The sequence below is a fragment of the Trichomycterus rosablanca genome, chromosome 1 (genome assembly GCF_030014385.1).
Source record: "Trichomycterus rosablanca isolate fTriRos1 chromosome 1, fTriRos1.hap1, whole genome shotgun sequence".
NCBI classification, from domain to species: domain Eukaryota; kingdom Metazoa; phylum Chordata; class Actinopteri; order Siluriformes; family Trichomycteridae; genus Trichomycterus; species Trichomycterus rosablanca.
This window is the reverse complement of record NC_085988.1, coordinates 30076857-30101333: the sequence shown is the minus strand read 5'-3', so window position 1 is coordinate 30101333 and position 24477 is coordinate 30076857. Positions and strand designations below refer to the sequence as shown.

The 24477-nt window shown below is 40.2% G+C and overlaps 1 protein-coding gene across 3 annotated transcripts in view; it reads left to right on the top strand.

Annotated features, from left to right (window-relative positions):
• furinb (furin (paired basic amino acid cleaving enzyme) b) overlaps positions 1 to 24477 on the top strand; it is a 195222-nt gene that overhangs the window by 143966 nt on the left and 26779 nt on the right. For all 3 annotated transcript variants that reach the window (XM_062991282.1, XM_062991274.1, XM_062991264.1), the window contains 2 exons: positions 3225 to 3437; positions 16475 to 16575. In XM_062991282.1, coding sequence (XP_062847352.1) covers positions 3225 to 3437; positions 16475 to 16575 — 314 coding nt within the window. The remainder of the gene's footprint in view (positions 1 to 3224; positions 3438 to 16474; positions 16576 to 24477) is intronic.

Genomic DNA, 24477 nt, shown 5'->3' with positions numbered 1-24477 from the left:
GCATATCAGTGTTGATTTAGTGTGCTGTTCTTGTCAGTCTTCTGAATAATTTATATCAAGAGAAGGGTTTGAAAGGAATATATAGATAGACACAATGGCTTGGATTTCACTCCTCATATCTGATATGTAATTACAGGAGGAATGTGTAGACCGTAAGTCCACCGAGAAGTCAAATAATGAAATCTATTTATAAGTAATGGCATTGTGCACTGATCTGTACTGGATTCCACAAGCACATACTGTATGACCTTTCCAAACTTGCATCCTGCAGTCATCTCTGTTTTTTAATTCAGTTCATTTTAAAGGTGTTATATCAATCCATACACTGACTTATTACATCAGCAGAATGAAGACACAATCAACATATTACGAAATAGAAGCAAATAAAGAGTTGTATAATTTTTTGTTTGTTTGTTTTTTGTACCACAAAAAAATCTCATTCTTAAAAAACTTTTGGACAGCCAGACCTGATTATACAGTCAAGCCAGAAAGGCACCTAGAGGACTCGCAAACCATCAGAAACAAGATTCTCTGGTCCGATGAAACCAAAATTGAACTTTTTGGCCTGAATACCAAGCATCACATCTAGAGGAAACCAGGCACTGCTCATCACCTGGCTAAAGCCATCCCTACAGTGAAGCATGGCGGTGGCAGCATCATGATATGGGGATGTTTTTTCTGCAGCGGGACCAGGGCGACTAGTCCTGATAGAAGGAAAGATGAATGCACTGAGATCCTTGAAGAAAACCTGCTCTAGAGTGCTCTGGACCTCAGACCGGGGAGAAGGTTTACCTTCCAACATGACAACGACCCGAAGCACTCAGCCAAGAGAACAAAGGAGTGGCTTCGGAGAAAGTCTGTGATGTCCTTGAGTGGCCCAGCCAGAGCCCAGACCTGAATCCAATCAAACATCTGTGGAAGGAGCTGAAAATGGCTGCGTACTGACGCTCTCCATCCAACCTGACGGAGCTTGCAAGAATATGCCGAGAGGAATGGGCAAAAATGTCTAAAAACAAGTGTGCCAAGCTCGTAGCTTCTTTCCCAAAATGCCTTGAAACTGTAATTGCTGCCAAAGGTGCATCAACCAAGTAGTTGGCTAAGGGTGTGTACAGATATGTAACCCCTAAATAAAATAAATAAAATAAAATTGCATATTTTCTAAACCCTGTTTTCAATTTGTAATTATTGATGATTGTGTGTAGATGTTTGAGGCAAAAAAATTAACTCAATCTCTAATAGAATGAGTCTGTAACGTAATAAAACGTGGAGAAGGTGAAAGGGGTGTGCAGACCTTCTGGCTTGACTGTAGACTGGCCTTGGTGTAGAAGACTTTTGTGATTAAAAACAAGAACTTGCTGAGTACTACTGCCAAAAAAGAAAATCAGGGAAATTAGACGTTATTTTTTTATCTTTCTATTCTCTTTAGGGTGACATCACCATCCAAGCTCTACAGTAATGACTTTGACAAAAAGCATTGGATAGATATTTTTTGCTTGTTGTTAGGGACTGTTCCAGTTTTCAAACTACTGAATGCAGGTGGTGTTGTCTACATTTACATTTTACATTTTCAGCATTTAGCAGACGCTTTTATCCAAAGCGACTTACACAATGAGCAGAACACGATGAGCAATTGAGGGTTAAGGGCCTTGCTCAGGGACCCAACAGTGGCAACTTGGTGGTGGCGGGGCTTGAACCGGCAACCTTCTGTTTACTAGTCCAGTACCTTAACCACTGAGCTATCACTGGCCCTATTGTCTAATAGATTACAAACAACACATGGGTGGTAAAGTCATTTGACATATTATTTAATACAGTTATATGTGGTTTGGAACATAGAAAGCAGATAGTTCCTGGGAATTAGAAATATTAAAGTACTTCAAACTACAAACCCAACACCAAAAAATTAAAATGCTAAAAAAGAAAATACTGATTTTTAAAATTCTTTCTGACCTGTCCTAAAACACATGATATATAATGCTATGTAATGTTTTAGCTTATTTTATCTATTGCTTTTTGTTTGCATGTTTGTTTGTTTCTAATGAATTCTTGTTTCTAATGAATGCTTGATCCATAATTGGTGCTTGCAACATTAGAATTAGTTAGAATCACCTATTAACAACATGTAATAATGCAAAAAAAAAAACGCATTTAAATGCATTTTAAACATGAACATACAGTTTTTTTTATCAGTCTTCAGCAATGCAACAGTATGTGACTGTTACTTGCATATGCACAGCATGTTTTTAGTGAGAGTCATTTTTGGAATGCAGGCAGGTCATTTTCTTCTTTGTTGCATAAACAAATGTCAGAAAGGTTGACTCATCAGACCACAATTCACATTCAGCTGTGGACCAGGCATTGTCACTTTATGCCTGGATAAATCGCTGATGTTTGTGGACAGTACAGCGTGCAAAGTACAATCCTAACTTGCATTTATAGATGCAGTGGTAAATAGTGGTCACAAACAACAATTTATTAAAATATTCCAGAGCGGATGTGGTGTTATCTATCAGTGCATTCTAAAGGATCAAAGGTCAAAGTTATTTAAGTGTTCCCTTTCATGAGTATTTTAATAATATTACGCCCTGTAAAAGGGAGATTTTATTCGGCCGCTCAGGTGGCACAGCGGTAAAGTATGCTAGCTCACCAGAGTTGGGGTTTCGAATACATCGTATCGATGCTCAGCTCTGCCTCTCCGACTGGGTTGGGCGGCCGCATGAACAACGATCGGCTGTTGTTCAGGGTTAGAGGGTAAGAAAGTCGGATCATAGGTCCTCATAACTGGTGCAACTGCGGGCCCTGCTGGCTGACTGATCGCGCCTGCACAGGGCTGACGAATAACGCTGATGGGGGTGTGACCCTCCATGCACAGTGCCCGTCAAGTGTATGAACTCGACTCGTGCAGGTGAAAAATGCACAATCCGTACTGACTATGCGTGCCGTGAGGGGTCGAGTCAGTGTAGAGGATGCATTCAGGGTAAATTGGACACGACTAGACTGGGGGATAAAATTGGGGGAAAAAAGTGAGAGAAATAGTAAAAAAAAAAAAAAAAAGGGAGATTTTATTCTATACTCAACTCAGCCTTGTTTATAAAGTATTAAGTAGTTTCTGGATGCTGCTTTTATTACAAGCACAATGTTTGCACCTCTTCCAACTTTTTAAATCATATATGAATTGTTTGAATGGACATTTACAAAATACAATGCATGTGTGTGTTGTATAGGGTCGAGGAGGCCTCGGCTCTATTTTCGTGTGGGCTTCTGGTAACGGTGGCCGAGAGAAAGACAGCTGTAACTGTGATGGCTACACCAACAGCATCTACACTCTGTCTATTAGCAGCACCACTCAGTATGGCACCGTGCCATGGTACAGCGAGGCCTGCTCATCCACCCTTGCAACCACCTACAGCAGCGGCAATCTCAACGAAAAGCAGATCGTGAGTACTGCATACTCACACTACACCTACAGCTATTCATTCACACACATACACAATACAATGACTCACGTGATTAGTGAAGTGTATGTAGTGTATGTTTCCATAGCACTGTAAGTGGTTTACATAAAAAATTCAAGATTTAAGTAGTCATGCTCAGAAGTGGGTAATGTTGGTGCTTTCCAGCTCGACATACCCTTGTACTCTCCAATAACTGTCTGTGTGGAGTTAAAATGTTCTCTCTGTGCCTGTATGAGGTTTTGCCAGGTACTTTGGCATCCTTCTACCACTCAATACGAGCTAGTTGTCAAGACATGTCAATATAAATATTTCTTGTGTAGCAGTTTTACAGTAGACAATTGTCCTAATGTAGCTTTACAGACATCAGGGTCTAAAACCCTATATGAGTAAGCACAGGGTCAGAGTGGCAAAAAAACTCAACAACAATTTTGAGGAAAAAAATGCCAAAACCCTAAAGGAACGTGAAATGGAGAGTGAAATCGCACATGAGCTGTGAATATGCAAGGAATATTGCTGAAAACAGACAATACCTGAGGAAATGATGAGGGTTTTTTATTATTTTGTTCTCGCTTTGATATTGCCCTTTGCAGTCATGGTGAATTGAATGAGTCAGATAATCAGAGAAGTCTTTTGGAGTTAGTAGACTTAAAGAGCATCTCATAGCCCCTTAATTGACCAGCTGTACAAGAAGCAAGAGAAGTCATTTAGCTTTGTTCATAGCGAATACCAAAATGAACTCATTACTAGTGTCAGGTCAAGTTAAAAGTGAAATATTGGACTGAGTGTGTTATGAAATCATTTTTGCACTACTGGGTCTGAGCAAGTTACAGAGTTTTAAAAGATGACCTTAAACTCTTTTGTTGGATTTTCCAAAACAGACAAAACATACCGCAAATTTTTTGGCTCTGGTTTTAAAGAACATACTGGGAAGCCTTGAGATTGATATCGACAATTTGAATTCAATAAAAAGATGCTGCCATTGTTTGGAAAGATTAATGCAAGTAGCAACTATGGTAATCATAAAGAAGTTTTTTTAACCCTCCTATTTATTTATTAGGAATTTAACGTCATGGTTTACACACTTTGGTTACATTCATGACAGGGCAGGTAATTACTTATTACACAAGATTCATCAGTTCACAAGTTTAATGTCAAATACAGTCATGGACAAATTTAGTATCTCCACTTTACCTCACTTAAACGTCTTTGGAAACTGGAGCTCCCAGGGGAAACCCACGCAGACACAGGGAGTACATGCAAACTCTTTAACTCTCCTAAACACTTCCTAAACAAGTTGTGGAGCCATAGCAAACACATAATTCATTCATTTCAGTATGAACTCATTACTAGTGTCAGGTCAAGTTAAAAGTGAAATATTGGACTGAGTGTGTTATGAAATCATTTTTGCACTACTGGGTCTGAGCAAGTTACAGAGTTTTAAAAGATGACCTTAAACTCTTTTGTTGGATTTTCCAAAACAGACAAAACATACCGCAAATTTTTTGGCTCTGGTTTTAAAGAACATACTGGGAAGCCTTGAGATTGATATCGACAATTTGAATTCAATAAAAAGATGCTGCCATTGTTTGGAAAGATTAATGCAAGTAGCAACTATGGTAATCATAAAGAAGTTTTTTTAACCCTCCTATTTATTTATTAGGAATTTAACGTCATGGTTTACACACTTTGGTTACATTCATGACAGGGCAGGTAATTACTTATTACACAAGATTCATCAGTTCACAAGTTTAATGTCAAATACAGTCATGGACAAATTTAGTATCTCCACTTTACCTCACTTAAACGTCTTTGGAAACTGGAGCTCCCAGGGGAAACCCACGCAGACACAGGGAGTACATGCAAACTCTTTAACTCTCCTAAACACTTCCTAAACAAGTTGTGGAGCCATAGCAAACACATAATTCATTCATTTCAGTAATCAGCAGGTTTATGGTACCACAAATTGTCTCTGGACAGGTACACCAAACAAGATTTCTCAAAGTGCTTTCTGATTAATGATAAGGAAGGTTAGAGAGAAGTCACTTGAAAATGATGACCCAAAAGCAGCAGGAAAATAAACAGTTCAGCAGTAAACAATCTACCACACCACAGCAAAACTGTAAAAAACACAGAGATGCACATCTAAATTGGGAGCACAGGACTTTTGTGTCTTATATTTCCTTGGGAAATATAAGACAACCCTAACCATAATGCTGCAAAAAGCAGATCTATAGATGCTGTTATTGCCAACAATGACTTTGCATTGAAATATTATTTGTGGGGTCTGAATATTTTCACTCTTTCAGTGCCTATCTGGCCATCTGCCCTACCCACGCTGGCCAGCAGAGGGTTGGAGGCACAGACAGATGGAAATGGTAGTCTTCTTTGAACTGAACTATTTTATATTTTATTTATGCATTTTCTCCCCTTTTAGCGTGTCCAATTTCCCGATTGCGTCATGCTTCCTCTCCACCAATGCCGATCCCTGCTCTGATTGAGGAGTACGAAGCTTACCCACGCCCCCTCCGACACGTGGGCAGCATGCCGTATGCATCTTATCACCTACCCTTTTGACGAGTGCAGTGCAGCTCAGCGTTGTGTACGGAGAGACACACCCTCAGAGCACTCTTTTCTCATCTCTGTGCAGGCGCTATCAAGTCAGCCAGCAGAGGTCGTAATTGCACCAGTCATGAGAGAGACCCATCTGGCTTAGTCCCGCCCATATCTGAACAACAGGCCAATCGTTGTTCATGTGGCCGCTCAGCCTTAGCCAACAGGCAGAGCTGAGATTCGATACGATGTATTTGAGATCCCAGCTCTGGTTCCAGCATGTGTTTTTACCGCTGCACCACCTGAGCGGCCTTTTGAATTGCACTTTAAAGCATTCTCTGCTCCTAATAAAACATTACTCGTTATACCTGGAGACAGTGCTTTAAATAGCATAAAAACCGTCTGTTTTCTTTTAACTTATTCCTGGACAATGGCAGCTTTTTGGTTTTGTAGCTGTCATGGACAGGTTCTTTTCTCACCAGTGGACTAAGTGGCAGGCGAAGTTGCTCCCAAACACTTTTATAGTTTTTAGCTTGAGTCTGTACCTGTGTTTTTCTATGTTTTCTGATTGCATGGAGTGCAGTGTTTTAGCTCCAGTGATAAGGTTGTCTGTCTTTTTTATTATTTTGCCCTATTTCTGTGTGTTTCCTCAGTCTTATTTGTTTGTTTCTTCTTTCAGTTATTACTTCTCTGTCTTTGTTTTCATGGCTTTTCAACCACAGTATTGTTTCACCTTGTCAAGATTCAAAAGACTTGGTGTGCTACTTTAATTGAAGTATAACATGGATTTAGAAAGTATTCAGACCCCTTGACTTTTTTGCATACTTTTTTGTGTTGTGGATTTCATTTTGTGTGGATATATCTCACATTTTTACCCATCAGTCCACACATAATTATCCATAATGATGAAGTGGAAATACATTTTTCAGTTTTTCAAAAATTCATTAAACATTTAAAGCTGAACTCTTTTATTTATGACAGTGTTCAGACTATATTCAATACGTTATAAACGACCATTTGACAGCATTTAGAGCTGTAAGTCCTCCTGGATTTGTCTCTGCAAGCTTTGTACTCCTAGAGTTTATCAGTTTATCGTATTCTTTATGGCAGATCCTCTCAAACTCAGACTGGATGACAAACTCCAAGCTCAGCTTGAAAATAAATGCTGGAAATAAATATATTAAAAGCAATACCTGAATATTCTCTTTGTATCACTGTATGTGCTTATTTATGATATTTATAGTGAACCATATCAGACAGCAAACCCCTGTATTAAATTAAATTATATATTATCAAATACCTGACAATACCAGATTTTCACAGCTGGAAAGAAATATCAAAAGGTTTTCGGGTTCTTTAATGGTAAGCAGATAGCAAATCCATTTCCTTTCATGCTTATAAAAAGTACAGGTAGTTTTTAATAAACAGTGCTCTTGACACCATGTCTCTGATGGGCATAGCTTTGCCGAAGCATGTCTTTTCACTCTGTTGTGTCTATTGTGCGCTGTGCATCAATCCGCCTCACTGACTGTCTCACTTACTCACATTCAAACACACACACATACACACCTACAGACACACAGAGCTGCTGCTGGGCTCCTTCCCAGACATCAGTGTTCACTACAATTAAATCACAAATTAAATCAAAGGCCATTACTTTATAACAGTTTTTTTTTGCCTGGTTGTGGCAGGTCTTCTTAACCAGGAAACACTGGGAAAAAGGCATGATTACCCTGAACATGGCACCAACCCATAGCAAGGCTTTGACCCCCTCCCCTCTCCCTCAGACATAGCCAGTTATGTACGGCTGGTCGATAGCATTGCTGAGAATGGAACTCAGATCTTGGTGGTGGGCTAGCTTCAAAGACGGCACCACCTGAATGCCGTACCAGTTTTGTTGAAATTGCACAGACATGTATGTAAACATACTTCTACATCCCTATTAATGTCTATTCCTGTCACACCTCTACAATGATCTGATACTGTCTGAGTTAGGAACAGATGCTAGCCTTCACATGCTGTTGCAGTAAGTGTGCCATTGTTTAATGGACAGATGCTAGGTAACAGCTGGTCCATTCTGTGGTGCAAGAGACTGCATGTCAAAATGAAAATTATTTCCAATATATGTGCATGCATGCATGCTATTGATGACAGTATCTCCAAGTGTAATTGGAGCTTATGGATTGAGATCACATAATTTTGAGGGTGAAAAAAAACGTACTGGGGTACTATAGGTTGCACTTTTTATGAGTCAGGGCGGCACGGTGGCTCAGTGGGTAGCACTGTCACCTCAAAGCAAGAAGGTCCTGGGTTCAGGTCCTTTCTGTGTGGAGTTTGCATGTTCTCCCCGTGTCTGTGTAGGTTTCCTCCAGGAGCTCCGGTTTCCTCCCACAGTCCAAAGACATGCAAGTGAGGTGAATTGGAGATGACTGTGTTTGACATTAAACTTGTAAACTGATGAATCTTGTGTAACGAGTAACTACCGTTTCTGTCATGAATGTAACCAAAGTGTAAAACATGATGTTAAAATCCTGATAAATAAACAAGTAAATAAACTTCAGAGTCTAACTTAAAACAGCCAGTTATTGATTATAGGGCTGGCAGATTCAAACATATGTGGCCAGTTTCAGTAATTTATGTGGCCATCCAGGCTTCAGCCACTTTGTAGATTTTAATAATTATTATAAATTATTATACAGTGGGGCCAAAAAGTATTTAGTCAGCCACTGATTGTGCAAGTTCTCCTACTTAGAAAGATGAGAGAGGTCTGTAATTTTCATCATAGGTACACTTCAACTATGAGAGACAAAATGAGAGAAAAAAATCCAGGAAATCACATTGTAGGATTTTTAAAGAATTTATTTGTAAATTATGGTGGAAAATAAGTATTTGGTCAATAACAAAAGTTCAACTCAATACTTTGTAACATAACCTTTTTCGGCAATGACAGAGGTGAAACGTTTCCTGTAAGTCTTCACCAGGTTTGCACACACTGTAGCTGGTATTTTGGCCCATTCCTCCATGCAGATCTCCTCTAGAGCAGTGATGTTTTGGGGCTGTCGCTGGGCAACACGGACTTTCAACTCCCTCCACAAATTTTCTATGGGGTTGAGGTCTGGAGACTGGCTAGGCCACTCCAGGACCTTCAAATGCTTTTTACGGAGCCACTCCTTCGTTGCCCGAGTGGTGTGTTTGGGATCATTGTCATGCTGGAAGACCCAGCCACGTTCCATCTTCAATGCTCTCACTGATGGAAGGAGGTTTTGGCTTAAAATCTCACGATACAAGACCCTGTTCATTCTTCCCTTAACACGGATCAGTCGTCCTGTCCCCTTTGCAGAAAAACAGCCCCAAAGCATGATGTTTCCACCCCCATGCTTTACAGTAGGTATGGTGTTCTTGGGATGCAACTCAGCATTCTTCTTCCTCCAAACACGAAAAAGTTCCATTTTGGTTTCATCTGACCACATGATATTCTCCCAATCCTCTTCTGGATCATCCATATGCTCTCTGGCAAACTTCAGACGGGCCTGGACATGTACTGGCTTAAGCAGGGGGACACGCCTGGCACTGCAGGATTTCAGTCCCTCTCGGCATAGTGTGTTACTGATGGTAGCCTTTGTTACTTTGGTCCCAGCTCTCTGCAGGTCATTCATCAGGTCCCTCCGTGTAGTTCTGGGATTTTTGCTCACCGTTCTCATGATCATTTTGACCCCACGGAATGAGATCTTGCGTGGGGCCCCAGATCGAGGGAGATTATCAATGGTCTTGTATGTCTTCCATTTTCTTACAATTGCTCCCACAGTTGATTTATTCACACCAACCTGCTTGCCTATTGTAGATTCACTCTTCCCAGCCTGGTGCAGGTCTACAATTTTCCTTCTTGGTGTCCTTCGACAGCTCTTTGGTCTTGGCCATGGTTGAGTTTGGAGTCTGACTGTTTGAGGCTGTGGACAGGTGTCTTTTATACAGATAACGAGGTCAAACAGGTGCCATTAATACAGGTAACGAGTGGAGGACAGAAGAGCTTCTTAAAGAAGAAGTTACAGGTCTGTGAGAGCCAGAAATCTTGCTTGTTTATTATTGACCAAATACTTATTTTCCACCATAATTTACAAATAAATTCTTTAAAAATCCTACAATGTGATTTCCTGAATTTTTTTCTCTCATTTTGTCTCTCATAGTTGAAGTGTACCTATGATGAAAATTACAGACCTCTCTCATCTTTCTAAGTAGGAGAACCTGCACAATCAGTGGCTGACTAAATACTTTTTGGCCCCACTGTATATTATTATATTTTTGTTAAAAGCAGAACATTCAAACTATAATACTCTCTAAATATTTATTTATAAGTATTTAGCCTAAATTTTGTGTGTTCAGAACTGGGTACTACTTACCTCTCTATGACTTAATCTGTCAAAATAGTGTCAGTATTATTGGAGGTGCAGTCAAAGAGATTCACAGCCAAAATATGTGATCTGTGCTCTGCTAATATTTATGTAATTGGGGCAATCATGAGAGCCTCTATTTGTATGCATGCATTAATGTTCACTGCAAATCAGTTAGGAAAATGGTAAAATGTGTAAACTGGAGCGTATTCACATGCTCAATTGACAAACGCTATCCACATAAAACACAGATTCATTTCGGCATGCTACATTAATTATATTTACAAATATAATGCATATTTAGTTTCTAAGAGCATTACTTATTCATAATTTAACAGTAAGTCCATATAAGGATTTTATGGACATAACCAGTCATAAATCTTTTATCATTAGAAGTCAATCAGACAATCAATCATTTAATAAATAATGACTATTTGACAGGTTCAGTTGCTGGTGCGATGTAACTTGTCTTTTTCAATTGATTATTTACAGAAAAAAAAAAATTGAAATCCTTTAACATCTAGTCTATTTTTTTTTCTTTTAGCTCATTTTAGGGGTTTGCCACAACGGATCTGGTTCGCATGCCAATTTGGCACAGTTTTCACACTGGATACCCTTACTGATGCAACCCTAGGCTTGGGATCGGCACTGTGAGTGCAATGACAGGTGTACCTCCCGTTAAATAATGGTTTAGGAGATAAAACAAATCACATATTCTTAATTTTATTGCATTTTACAAAATGCTCCAGAAATTAGGTTTGTAGATATTCTTAAACTGGTCATAAACAAAGAATAAATGGAATATAAAAATGGTCCATAATGGGAAAGTTCATGTGTGATTTTTGCAACAATTGTTTCAGATGTTCATAAACCAGATTCAGTCGTGTTTAACTGACTTTTTATGTGTTTTGTGGTGCCTTTAGGAGTGCATGAAATGTTAGTTTATTGGTTTATCAGTCTGATATTAAAATGTTTAGATTCTACATAGATATGCACTGAGATAGCAGTGGCATAGCAGTTTGATATGCCACCATCCTGGTCATGCTTAACAGACAAAATTGTCTGTGTGTGAGAGATGGGTGCCTGGATGCAACAGCAGAACAAAAAGGAAAAAAGGCAGTAGAATCCCATATTATGGGATTGCAGTCAGTAATTGTTCTACCATTTTATGCTTCAAGTAGTTAAAATCATTGATTCTTAGAGGAGAGGTAAACAAGTATGTATGTATATATAAGAGAGAGATTTAGAAAGAGCTGAAGCATGTGCTTAATCACTTTATAAATGCATATTTCTAGAAAGTGATAACATAGGCTGGAAGGTTTTTACCGCTCATTACCATGTGTAATATCAGTATAGTATACATTTAGTAGGAAGCTCTAGTCTGACACAAGAGTCTGGTTTCAGTCATGCTACACCGATTTACAGCTAATTTAGACGCAGCCCTTAAAGTTAATTAAATCCTCTAAGCCTAAGCTCAAAGCACATTACGTTTTTGGGGAGTCTTCACAGTTTCAACAATGCTGTCTGATAAGCTTTTTAAACCTTTCATGCTACTTGTTGAGGTACTCTCCACACTCTCATGCCTCAGGGACAATAGCCTAATTCTGCCTGATTTGCCAGTAATTATATATGCCAGTGAGAGCAATTGTGGATTGTGGAGATGAGCCTTATGCTTGCTCGTTTTCTCTCTCTCACTCATTTGTCGTCTGCACAGGAGAAGCAGTCGGCCACAAACGGTTTGTTTGGAAACGTTGAGCATGTATTTTAGCATATTTGACATTGAGAGCTTTTTGCTCTCCCTTTTGGCCTGTCCATTTTGTTATGGTGTCAGTTCTAATACTAGTTCAGGATTAAATAGAAGCACACTGACCAGTATAGGGCGGGGTTTAATTAGAATTGTATTTATTCCTGGCTGTGAATGTGATGTGTGTTGGTCTTTAAATTCATGTTCATGCATGTAAATGTGCACCAGTGTAGTCAAGTCACATACCCTAAAATCCAAGTGAAACATGGGTCATCCTTACATCTAAATCAAGACCAGAGTCTCTAATCTGTTTTCTAATTTGAGTCATGACTGGAATTATGTTTCGGGGGGAAGCACTGGGGCCATGTTCTCACCATTAATGATTTAATGGATTGGGAGACGCTACTGTGAAGTGAGCGTTGTTTGGATAACAGGATTTGTTGCTAAAAGGCAGTTGTTAGTCATCCTGGTCACGCTTAACAGACAAAATTGTCTGTGTGTGAGAGATGGGTGCCTGGATGCAATGGGGAAAAAAAGAAAAAGCAGTAGAACCGTGTTATGGGATTGCAGGCAGTAATTGTTCTACCTCTTCATGCCTCAAGTAGTTACAATCATTGATGCTAAGAGGAGATGTAAACAAGTAAAATAAATATATATATATAAGAGAGGGATTTAGAAAGAAAGAGCTGAAGCATGTGCTTAAGAAGAATGTCGTTATTTGTCATATTTTACAGTTACATTTTCTGCATTTAGTAGACGCTTTTATCTAAAGCGACTTACAGTACTGCGACAGTATGTTGTCTAAGCAATTGAGGGTTAAGGGCCTTGCTCAAGGGCCCAACAGTGGCAACCTGGCAGTGGTGGGCTTGAACCAGCGACCTTTCGATTACTAGTCCAGTACCTTAACCACTAGGCTACAACTGCCCTTGTATATACAGTATATACGGGGTGGGCCATTTATATGGATACACCTAAATAAAATGGGAATGGTTGGTGATATTAACTTCCTGTTTGTGGCACATTAGTATATGGGAGGGGGAAAACTTTTCAAGATGGGTGGTGACCATGGCGGCCATTTTGAAGTCGGCCATTTTTGATCCAACTTTAGTTTTTTCAATGGGAAGAGGGTCATGTGACACATCAAACTTATTGAGAATTTCACAAGAAAAACAATGGTGTGCTTGGTTTTAATGTAACTTTATTCTTTCATGAGTTATTTACAAGCTTCTCTTTGTTTACAGCCATTGACATGTCGCAGAGGTTAACACGTGAGGAGCGGATAGAAATTGTGTTGATGTCTGGTGAACGCAGTACCTGGGTCATTGCAGCAGATTTCAATGCAAGACACCCTACGAGACCACCCATCTCCCATGCTACAGTTAGCAAACTGCTTGCCAAGTTTCGTGAAACTGGTTCAGTGTTGGATTTGCCAAAATGTGGACGCATGAAAACTGTCACTAATGAAGAAACATCAGTGGCTGTCCTAGCTTCATTCAGCAAGAGCCCACAGCGTAGCACTCGCCGCATGTCACTGGAGAGTGGCATCAGTCGACCATCCCTTCGGCAGATATTAGCTACTCACAAATGGCACCCTTACAAACTCCAGCTGCTGCAGCATCTCAACGAGGATGACCCAGATCGGCGCACTGAATTTGCAGAATGGGCAAAACAAAAATTGGAACAGGACCCTCAGTTTACACAGAACATTTTGTTCAGTGATGAGGCAAACTTTTATGTGAATGGTGAAGTTAACAAACAAAACCACCGCTATTGGTCTGACACTAACCCACATTGGATAGATCCCTCCAAGACTGTTGGAACACAAAAATTGATGGTATGGTGTGGTATATGGGGTACAAAGATAGTGGGGCCATTCTTCATCAATGGAAACCTCAAGGCCACTGGATATTTGAAATTACTACATGATGATGTGTTTCCCTCTTTATGCACTGAAGCTGGCACGTTCCCTGAGTTTTTCCAGCAAGATGGTGCACCACCACATTATGGGTGTCAGGTCCGAGCATTCCTAGATGAACAGTTTCCTGGAAAGTGGATTGGTCGTCGTGGGCCAGTTGAATGGCCCCCAAGGTCTCCCGATCTGACCCCTTAGACTTTTATCTTTGGGGTCATCTGAAGGCAATTGTCTATGCTGTGAAGATACGAGATGTGCAGCACCTGAAACTACGGATACTGGAAGCCTGTGCTAGCATTTCTTATGTGGTGTTGCTATCAGTGTGTGAAGACATTGACAATCCAACACAATGGGCAGCACTTTGAACACATTTTATAAGTGGTCAGAAACTTGTAAATAACTCATGAAAGAATAAAGTTACGTTAAAACCAAGCACACCATTGTTTTTCTTGTGAAATTCTCAATAATTTTGATGTGTCACATGACCCTCTTCCCATTGAAAAAACTAAAGTTGGATCCAAAATGGCCGACTTCAAAATGGCCGCCATGGTCACCACCCATCTTGAAAAGTTTTCCCCCTCCCATATACTAATGTGCCACAAACAGGAAGTTAATATCACCAACCATTCCCATTTTATCCATATAAATGGCCCACCCTGTACATACAGTATGTACATATACAGACGTACAGTACAACAAATTCTTTTTTCGCCTATCCCAGCTTGTTTGTAGCCAGGGGTCAGAGCGCAGGGTCTGCCATCATACGGCGCCCCTGGAGCAGAGAGGGTTAAGGGCCTTGTTCAAGGGCCCAATAGTGGCTGCATGGCAGAGCTGTCAGCCTTTCAGTTGATAGCTCTACCCACTAGGCTACCACTGTCCCTTAACTTTATAAATGCATATTTCTAGAAAGAGATGACATAAGCTGGAAGGTTTTTATCGCTCATTACCATGCCTAATAATGGATTGGGAGACACTATTGTGAAGTGAGCATTGTTTGGATAACAGTATTTGTTGCTAATACGTCAGTACGTATCGTAGTCCAGGTCCAGGTGTCATAAGTTCATGACTTTTTTTTTTTTTTTTTTTTTTTTTCCTCTTTTTTCTCCCCAATTTTTCTCCCCTAATCTAGTCGTGTCCAATTACCCTGAATGTGTCCTCTATACTGATTCGACCCTTCACCGCTGACTAAAGACGCCTCTCAACTGACATACGCCCCCTCCGGTACGCACAGTCAGTACAGATTGTGCATTTTTCACCTGCACGAGTCAAGTTCATACACTTGACGGGCACTGTGCACGGAGGGCCACACCCCCATCAGCATTATTCCTCAGCCCTTTGCAGGTGCCATCAGTCAGCCAGCAGGGGCCGCAGTCGCACCAGTTATGAGGACCTATGATCTGACTTTCTTACCCCTAAGAACAACAGCCAATCGTTGTTCACACTGCCGCCCAGCCTAGTCGGAAAGGCAGAGCTGAGATTCAATACGATGTATTCGAAACCCCAACTCTGGTGAGCTAGCGTACTTTACCGCTGCGCCACCTGAGCAGCTGACTTCCATAAAATCTTAAATCAAACTGTTTTTAATTACTTTCTTTACTACACACAGTTCAGACTCCAAATGTCTTTGTGTCCTGTTTCTCATGTATTCATTATTTACTTACCTATTTTTCATTCTGTCTGGAGGCCAGTGCGGTGCTGAGCCACTGGTTTAAGTCAGTTGGTAAGGTAGTCAGGCGGTGTGCATTCTCTCTTGCTAAGGAACTTAGGAGACCTCTTTTTACTTGCTGTACTCGTTCTTGGATGCTGTTGAGCAACCAGCAGATCTTTTGCTAAATCTGTTCAACAAATTGATTCAGAGTTGCTTTTTTGGCTCATGTTTTGTCTTCCTTTTAGTTTTTTTCCTGGTAGAGAAGCATATTGCTGGTGGACTGACCTTGGTCATGGTTTCACCTAGCAATCTCTGCCATTAGCTGTAGGGCTCTCGGCAGAGACCAGTTCAGCACAAGGAACAGCCGACTTTGTGACTCCTCTCACCCCTCCTCTTTTCATTTTGTGTGTCTTTGGCACTGACTGTAGGTTCTGGTGGTGTGGTGCCCAGGGCTAAACCATGTTATATCTCAAACATTAGGAGAATGCCAGGCCTGCCCCAGGTCTCAGAGGCCCTAATTAATGTCATGCCGAGTCAGCTGTAATGATAAGGGTGCATTTTTATTTATTATCAGGCCAGTTCTAGCTCCTAGCAGTAGTGACTGAGTGAACGAAAGAAGCCATCCCTGATGCCAGTGCTGTCACTTGTGTCAGCCAGCCAGTCTGTCGCCTCCAGCTGTTCTGGGTTTGATTTGTTATTTATGGATGTTTCTGTTGACTTGGATGATTTGTAATTGCTCAGTGTTGTGTGTGTGTGTGTTTGTGTGTGTGTGTGTAGGTAACAACAGATCTGAGAAGAAAATGCACAGACTCACATACTGGAACGTCTGCTTCAGCTCCTCTGGCTGCCGGAATTATCGCTCTCGCCCTGGAAGCTAAGTGAGTGATGAGACCTGCCATCACATACACACACGCACGTTGCCATATACCTGTCACATGAGGATGACAAAACTGCCACATACCACCAAGATGACACCAAGTCTTCACCAGTCCTTCATTAATTCATTGTACAAGCACACTTACACGAACACACACACACTTTATCCATCCATATTGACAGTACCACACATACAGTGGCACAGCTTTAAAACAGTCTGTCACCACAGCTATCCTGACAGACTGGTCATTTCCCTTCTGCCATTAAGTCACGCTTCATTTAGACACAAATCCAGTATTAACTGACATGTCATCTAGACATATTCACACACATACACCGACCAGGCATAACATTATGACCACTGACAGTTGAAGTGAATAACACTGATTATCTCTTGATCATGGCACCTGTTAGTGGGTGGGATATATTAGGCAGCAAGTGAACATTTTATCCTCAAAGTTGATGTGTTAGAAGCAGGAAAAATGGGCAAGCGTGAGGATTTGAGCGAGTTTGACAAGGGCCAAATTGTGATGGCTAGACGACTGGGTCAGAGCATCTCCAAAACTGCAGCTCTTGTGGGGTGTTCCCGGTCTGCAGTGATCAGTATCCATCAAAAGTGGTCCAAGGAAGGAACAGTGGTAAACCACCGACAGAGTCATGGACGGCCAAGGCTCATTGATGCACATGGGGAGCGAAGGCTGGCCCGTGTGGTCCGATCCAACAGTCAATGTTGGTTAATGCTGGTTCTGATAGAAAGGTGTCACAATACACAGTGCTTCGCAGTTTGTTGCGTATGGGGCTGCATAGCTGCAGACCAGTCAGGGTGCCCATGCTGATATCTGCCCACTGCCCAAAGCGCCAACAATGGGCACGGGAGCATCGGAACTGAATCACAGAGCAGTGGAAAAAGGTGGCCTGGTCTGATAAATCACATTTTCTTTTAAATCATGTGGATGGACGGGTGTGTGTGCGTTGCTTACCTGGGGAACACATGGCACCAGGATGCACTATGGGAAGAAGGCAAGCCGGCGGAGGCAGTGTGATGCTTTGGGCAATGTTCTGCTGGAAAAACCTTGAGTTCTGCCATCCATGTGGATGTTATTTTGACACGTACCACCTACCTAAGCATTGTTGCAGACCATGTACACCCTTTCATGGAAACAGTATTCCCTGATGGCTGTGGCCTCTTTCAGCAGGATAATGCACCCTGCCACAAAGCAAAAATGGTTCAGGAATGGTTTGAGGAGCACAACAACGAGTTTGAGGTGTTGACTTGGCCTCTAAATTCCCCAGATCATCTGTGGGATGTGCTGGACAAACATGTCCGATCCATGGAGGCCCCACCTCACAACTTACAGGAGTTAAAGGATCTGCTGCTGACATCTTGGTGCCAGATACCACAGCACACCTTCAGGTGTCTAGTGGAGTCCATGCCTCGATGGGTCAGGGCTGTTTTGGAAGCAAAAGGGGGACCAACACAATATTAGGAAGGTGGTCATAATGTGGTTGTCATAATCGGTGTATGCCCATTCACTACCTGTAACACACATTATACACACACACACACAACAACAACAACTAATGTGTGCGTAGTATAAAATGGAAAAATGATGTACCTGGATTTGATTTTATTCAGACACACTACGGGTGTGTTTGAAAACCTAGTGAGCTCTCTACATAGCATTTTACATCATCCTACGCACTCTCCTCAGAAGTAGACTGTTAGATACTTTAAAATGCTGCTTTATTAGGTACCTTATGTCGAAGTGATAATCTGACTAAATAACGAGTGAGCATCCGATGCTTCCTTACTGGTGAAGGCAATCCCAGCATTAAGTGCGGCACAACTTTTCTCACAAAAAATTACAAATATGGCAGACAAATTCAAAGTTCTTTTCAAATGTAAATAAATTCCCACTCACTCTCACTCACTTTCTTAACCGCTTATCCAATTAGGGTTGCGGGGGGGTGCTGGAGCCTATCCCAGCTTTTCAGTGGGCGCAAGGCACACAGTAACACCCATTCACCTATAGAGCAGTTCAGTGTCTCCAGTTAACCTGACTGCATGTTTGTGGACTGTGGGAGGAAACCGGAGCTCCCAGAGGAAACCCACGCAGACACGGGGAGAACATGCAAACTCCGCACAGAAAGGACTCGGACCGCTCCACCTGGGGATCGAACCCAGGACCTTCTTGCTGTGAGGCGACAATGCTACCCACCGATCCACTGTGCCACCCTAATTAAATTCTCATTTATTGATAATTCGTATACAAGCTTAAATGGCATTTATTTGCAAATTCAGGCTTGTCAGTGACAGTTCAACCATTTTCAGTACACGGAGGGAGATGTTAACTGGCATGCTAGCGGATTGTGCCATCTCAACCAATTGGTTTGAATGGCCTGAGCTAACTGTGTTAGCTTAGTAAGTGAAAACTGCGGTGACGTGATCGCTGTCTAAATAGTGTGTCAGAATAAGTCGATGACTTATTAGAATCCTCTCTACTTAGGCAGCTGCCTGGGTAGGCAGTAGACAGCAAGGCAGCTCACTAGGTTTTCGAACAGACCCTACATCTTCTTTCTGAAACAATTATTATATGTTTTGCTGAATATAAATAGTAGTCCAAGCCCCAACATTTTGTGGGGCAACTATCCAAGCCATAATATTAGTAGCAAGGGGCGACTATAATAATTGTTAATGTCCTTACTAGTATATAAGTAAATAGATATAACAGAATGCAAGGATTGTTCCATTTAAGTCCACTGAAAAAAATATTCTGGACATTTTATTTAAACATGATTAAAAGTGCATGTGTGTTATAATTTATGTGTTTTTGGCTACATAGATTCCTAATTAGCAAGTGTAAAAAGCAGTGAAATAAGCCCATTTGGCTACTGAATATTAAGTAAAAATAATGTGACTCATGGTGCTGGAGGTAACTTGAACACATGCAGTGGTGTTGTGTTTGTCTGGGATGACGGTGGCCTCTTTGTTCACCGTTCTCTACCTCTAATTGGCGGATTTTGTCGCGCCATTAGCTTTCAGTAACACAGTAAAATATTATATTGCGGCTTCGGCATTTTGGTTAGGCTGTTGCCTTCTGGTATTTATGCCATGCCTTGCCTTGGGCTGATTAGATTCTTAAATGCTTAAATGCCCATTTAGAGCATCTGTTCCACCTGGTTTTCCTCTGTTCTGTTCAATTAAAAACCTTCAAGTATGAATTCAGACCTTGACACATTTCTGTTGATGAACTCGATTGCTTTAATATACTTAATTATTTGTGAATGCTTTGTATTATGCATGCACTTCTTTATTAAAAGTTACAAATTAAATACATATTTAACACATTTACTAAAAATAGTCATTTGCATATCCATCACAAAAATGTATTCATGTATTCAGAACATAAATATATCTAGCTGAAGATAAATCAGTACAGCTAGTAGACACTGACAAAATGACAGCAAAGAGCCTTGATACCTGTCCTCTTCAAGTAGATCAACAAGACCCAGACTTGTGATTCACTCATCAAAGTTCTTTAAGTAATAGGTGCTATAGCTAATAAATGTTGTAACTGCAATAGAAGTGTTTACAAATGAACACTTACTGTACTTTCTCTGAGCTAACAGTTTTATGATTTCCACTGTGTCCATTGTAGCAAATCAACAAACATGGCTACCAGCCGCTCAGGTGGTGCAGCGGTAAAATACACTAGCACACCAGAGCTGGGATTTCGAATACATCGTATCGAATCTCAGCTCTGCCATCCGGCTGGGCTGGGCGGCTATATAAACAACGTTTGGCTGTTGTTCATACAGGGTTAGTAAGCCAGTTAGTGATCTCATAACTGATGTAATTACGACCTCTGCTGGCTGGTTGATGGCGTCTGCACAGAGTAGAGGAATAATGCTGATCAGGGTGTGGCTCTCCGTGCACACGGCTGATTTGCATATGAACTTGGCTGGTGCGGGTGAAAAAATGCAGTGTGGCTACTGCTCATGTATCGGAGGGGACGTATGTCAGGGGCGGGGGTCAGCATCAGTAGAGAGGAAGCATAATGCAATTGGGTAAAAATTGGACTCGCTAAAAAATCGGGAGAAAAAAGGAGAAAATGCATAAAAAAAAACTACAACAGCAATTAAAAACAACAGTTAATCTAAATTTTAAAATCAGAGCTCCAACACACTCGCATTTTCCTAAGGAAATGCACCTTTCTAGTTTTTTTTAAACATGATAAACGTGTCAGCTTTTCAAACTAAAGGTTTTATTAGCTTAGTCGAATTTGAAAGCTTTTTTCTTTGATTTACTAGCCAAATGGGGTTTTTAAAACAACCAAAACATTTTATTTGATTTACAAACATATCCTACTGCAGTAAGCAAAATATAATAATGTCAGGTTATTATATTTTCTGAATCAAAACAGGAAATTATACAAGGATTTTATCTCACTTCTGTAAACTATCATAGATTAGAGACTGACCACTTAACATGCTGCATTTCAAAACAGATGTGCTCTTAATATGATAGATCTAAGATCTGAAATAAACAGCAGGTAGAAGAGGATTAGTAGTAGATACATTCTGAGTAAAACTAAAAATGAAGTCTTAGATTCATTATTCCCCAACTGGTGCAAATGTATCCACAGGGTTACTCCCACTGACAATGGGACACATAAAAGAGTTAAGATTTGCTTTTCATTACCAAGTATGGTCAGCTTAGTGACATGTAACCATGTCCTGCACACTCCTTTTATTTGTATGTTTGAATGTTTACTGACCCATTGGGTTTTTAAACAAAATTTAAACAATTTTATATTGCCTGCATATGTATGTAACCTGTAGCCTTCATTACATCTTCTCTACACCCCCCCTCAGACACATACATTAACATGTTCATAGCTGCTAAAAACAGCAAACCAACCTGCCTTGTACCCCGCCTTCCCCAAGCTGATATTAAATGCACAGATCACTTTACATTCTGTAAATAAAAACAATACAAATTGTGCAATTATTATACTTTTTTTCTGCTGTGATACCGGTTACACAGTTCTGTTTTGCACTATAATACACACCGATCCACACTACATCACAAACTACAATTACTGACTGTAGTCCATCTGTTTCTCTGCATGCTTTGTTTGCTCCCTTTCATGCTGTTCTTCAATGGTCAGGACCCCCACAGGACCACCACAGAGTAGGTATTATTTGGGTGGTGGATCATTCTCAGTACTGCAGTGACACTGACATGGTGGTGGTGTGTTAGTGTGTGTTGTGCTGGTATGAGTGGATAAGACACAGCAATGCTGCTGGAGTTTTTAAACACCTCACTGTCACTGCTGGACTGAGAATAGTCCACCAACCAAAAATATTCAGCCAACAGCGCCCCGTGGGCAGCGTCCTCTGACCACTGATGAAGGTCTAGAAGATGACCAACTCAAACAGCAGCAATAGATGAGTGATCGTGTCTGACTTTACATCTACAAGGTGGACCAACTAGGTAGGAGTGTTTAATAGAGTGGACAGTGAATGGACATGGTACTTAAAAACTCCAGCAGCGCTGCTGTGTCTGATCCACTCATAACACACACTAACACACCACCACCATGTCAGTGTCACTGCAGTGCTGAGAATTATCCACCACCTAAATAATACCTGCTATGTGGTGGTCCTGGGAGAGTCCTGACCATTGAAGAACAGTATGAAAAGGGGCTAACAAAATATGTAGAGAAACAGATGGACTACAGTCAGTAATTGTAGAACTACAAAGTGTTTCTATATGATAAGTGGAGATGATAACAAGGACAGTAAGTGTAGAAACAATGAGGTGGTTTTAATGTTATGGCTGATTGGTGTATAGTATATATAATATGATCATATCACCATGTAAATACACAATGTTTCCTATAAATGTATCTTATTTTATGTTGATGCTGGTCTCACCAAGAGCCAAACAAAGATTTGTTGTATAACTACAATGACAATAAAGTCTATCTCGTTATGTTAAATTATGGGGGATAAGAGACTTCTCTCTTTCTAACTCAGTGCTACGAAACACAAAACACACACTGATAAACAACTTATTTTAAAACAGATATGCTATAAATACAGTTTTTGGCTACCAATGGAAGAAACATCAGTTTGGAGAGAGTAGATAAATTCTTAGTAAAAAATGTGTTTCTCTATCATGTGGCTATGTGTATCCCCAGTGTTACTTCCAATAGTAATCTCTTCATTTATTTACATTATCTATTTTTTGCTTGGCTAAATTTGAACACATGGCACGCTCAATACATCTGTGGCTTATGCTGCAGTTTCTACTTAACCTTTAAAAAGTTTTCAAATAAAATGAATTTTTATTTGATTTACATACATTAAGGACTGTATGGTTTATTTTCATCTGAACTGTCTGGCACTGTTAAATGTTGACATTTTAAATAAACAGTGCAGATTTTTGACATTTTGAATATCAGTGCAGATTTTTGAAGTAAAAAATGTAAAGTGATATGTAAAATCGATTAGTTATATGAGCTAAAAAGGTATGGCACTGTTCATCTGAGTTAGACATGTCATTACAGCTTAGGATTATGATCTCATAATATTAGTAGTCATTATTCTCCATTATAAGCTTTTATAGAACAATAATAGTCTGCCCTTTTATATTGAAAAGTGGTAATGAGATAATAAAACATATCAGAGATCAAATCTGTAATATAATGTTTCTGTGGCTGTCATGGTTTTAGATGGAGATGTATGTGTGTCCCCATGTGCGCAGTATAATTTACTTTGTAGATTGTAGATCACTGATGGAAATGTATTGTTCAGACAGTGGAAAATTGGAATTTTAAGGCTGTTAATGCTGGTGTGTACCTACAACCACTCTTTTATCATAGCCCCTGATGGCTGGGGCAGTAAACCCCACTGATGCATGCTTTCAGTGTTTTTGTCCATTTTTGTCTAAGGAGTCTTGCATTTTCTCTCCTCTCTCTCCCTATCTCTCTCTCTCTCTCTCTCTCGTTATTTCTCTCCCTGTTAAATGTGTTGGTGGTGTTTATGATATTGTTTAGCTGAAGGTGACTCCAAAGCAACATTGTGTGTGTGTGTGTGTGTGTGTGTGTGTGTGTGTGTGTGTGTGTGTGGGAAGAAAGGGGTTGGCTTTGGATGTGTTTGGTTGGGATGGGTTTATTATTTCCTCTGGCAGTGTCCTGAGTGCCGCATTGCCCAGTCATGTCTAGGTCACCCTTTTCACAATTTTTATTATAAGTTACAAATTTATGTCATAGGACGTTTATAAAAATTTTTTTCTTTAAGATTTGTGGTAGCTAGACCAAGAAATGACACTGCACACACATAACAAGCATTTCATACTATATTATGCACATCTACATTCACACTGTATACATAACTGTGAAATTAAGCTTGGCTTAAGAGTTAAATAGGGCTTACATGTGTGACAAAATATTGCATAAAAACTATATTTACCCTGGGAAGTATCAAGTTTAGTGCCACTGTCTTACAATGCAAAATAAAATTTGTACACAATGATAAAATACCGCTTTAGTATTACACATATGAAAAGTTTGGTAACATTTTACTTGAAATGTTACTGATACTGACATAAGCATGTCATAGAACTATCATGCCAATTATGCTCGGTTATAAATTGATGACCTTAAAAATAACAGGCATGACAGGTATTATAACTGTGTAATGTTAACATCTTCATAATATGTTATGTCATTACTGCTTGTCACATGCTAGTAAGCTGTCATATCACATATGCATTATTAAATCACATATCACATCACAAGCATTAATAAAGCTTGCACGATACAGATACATATTTACTCGTATATACCTCACAATAGTAAGCATTTCCTTCCTTCAGATAGCACTATGTCTTTTAC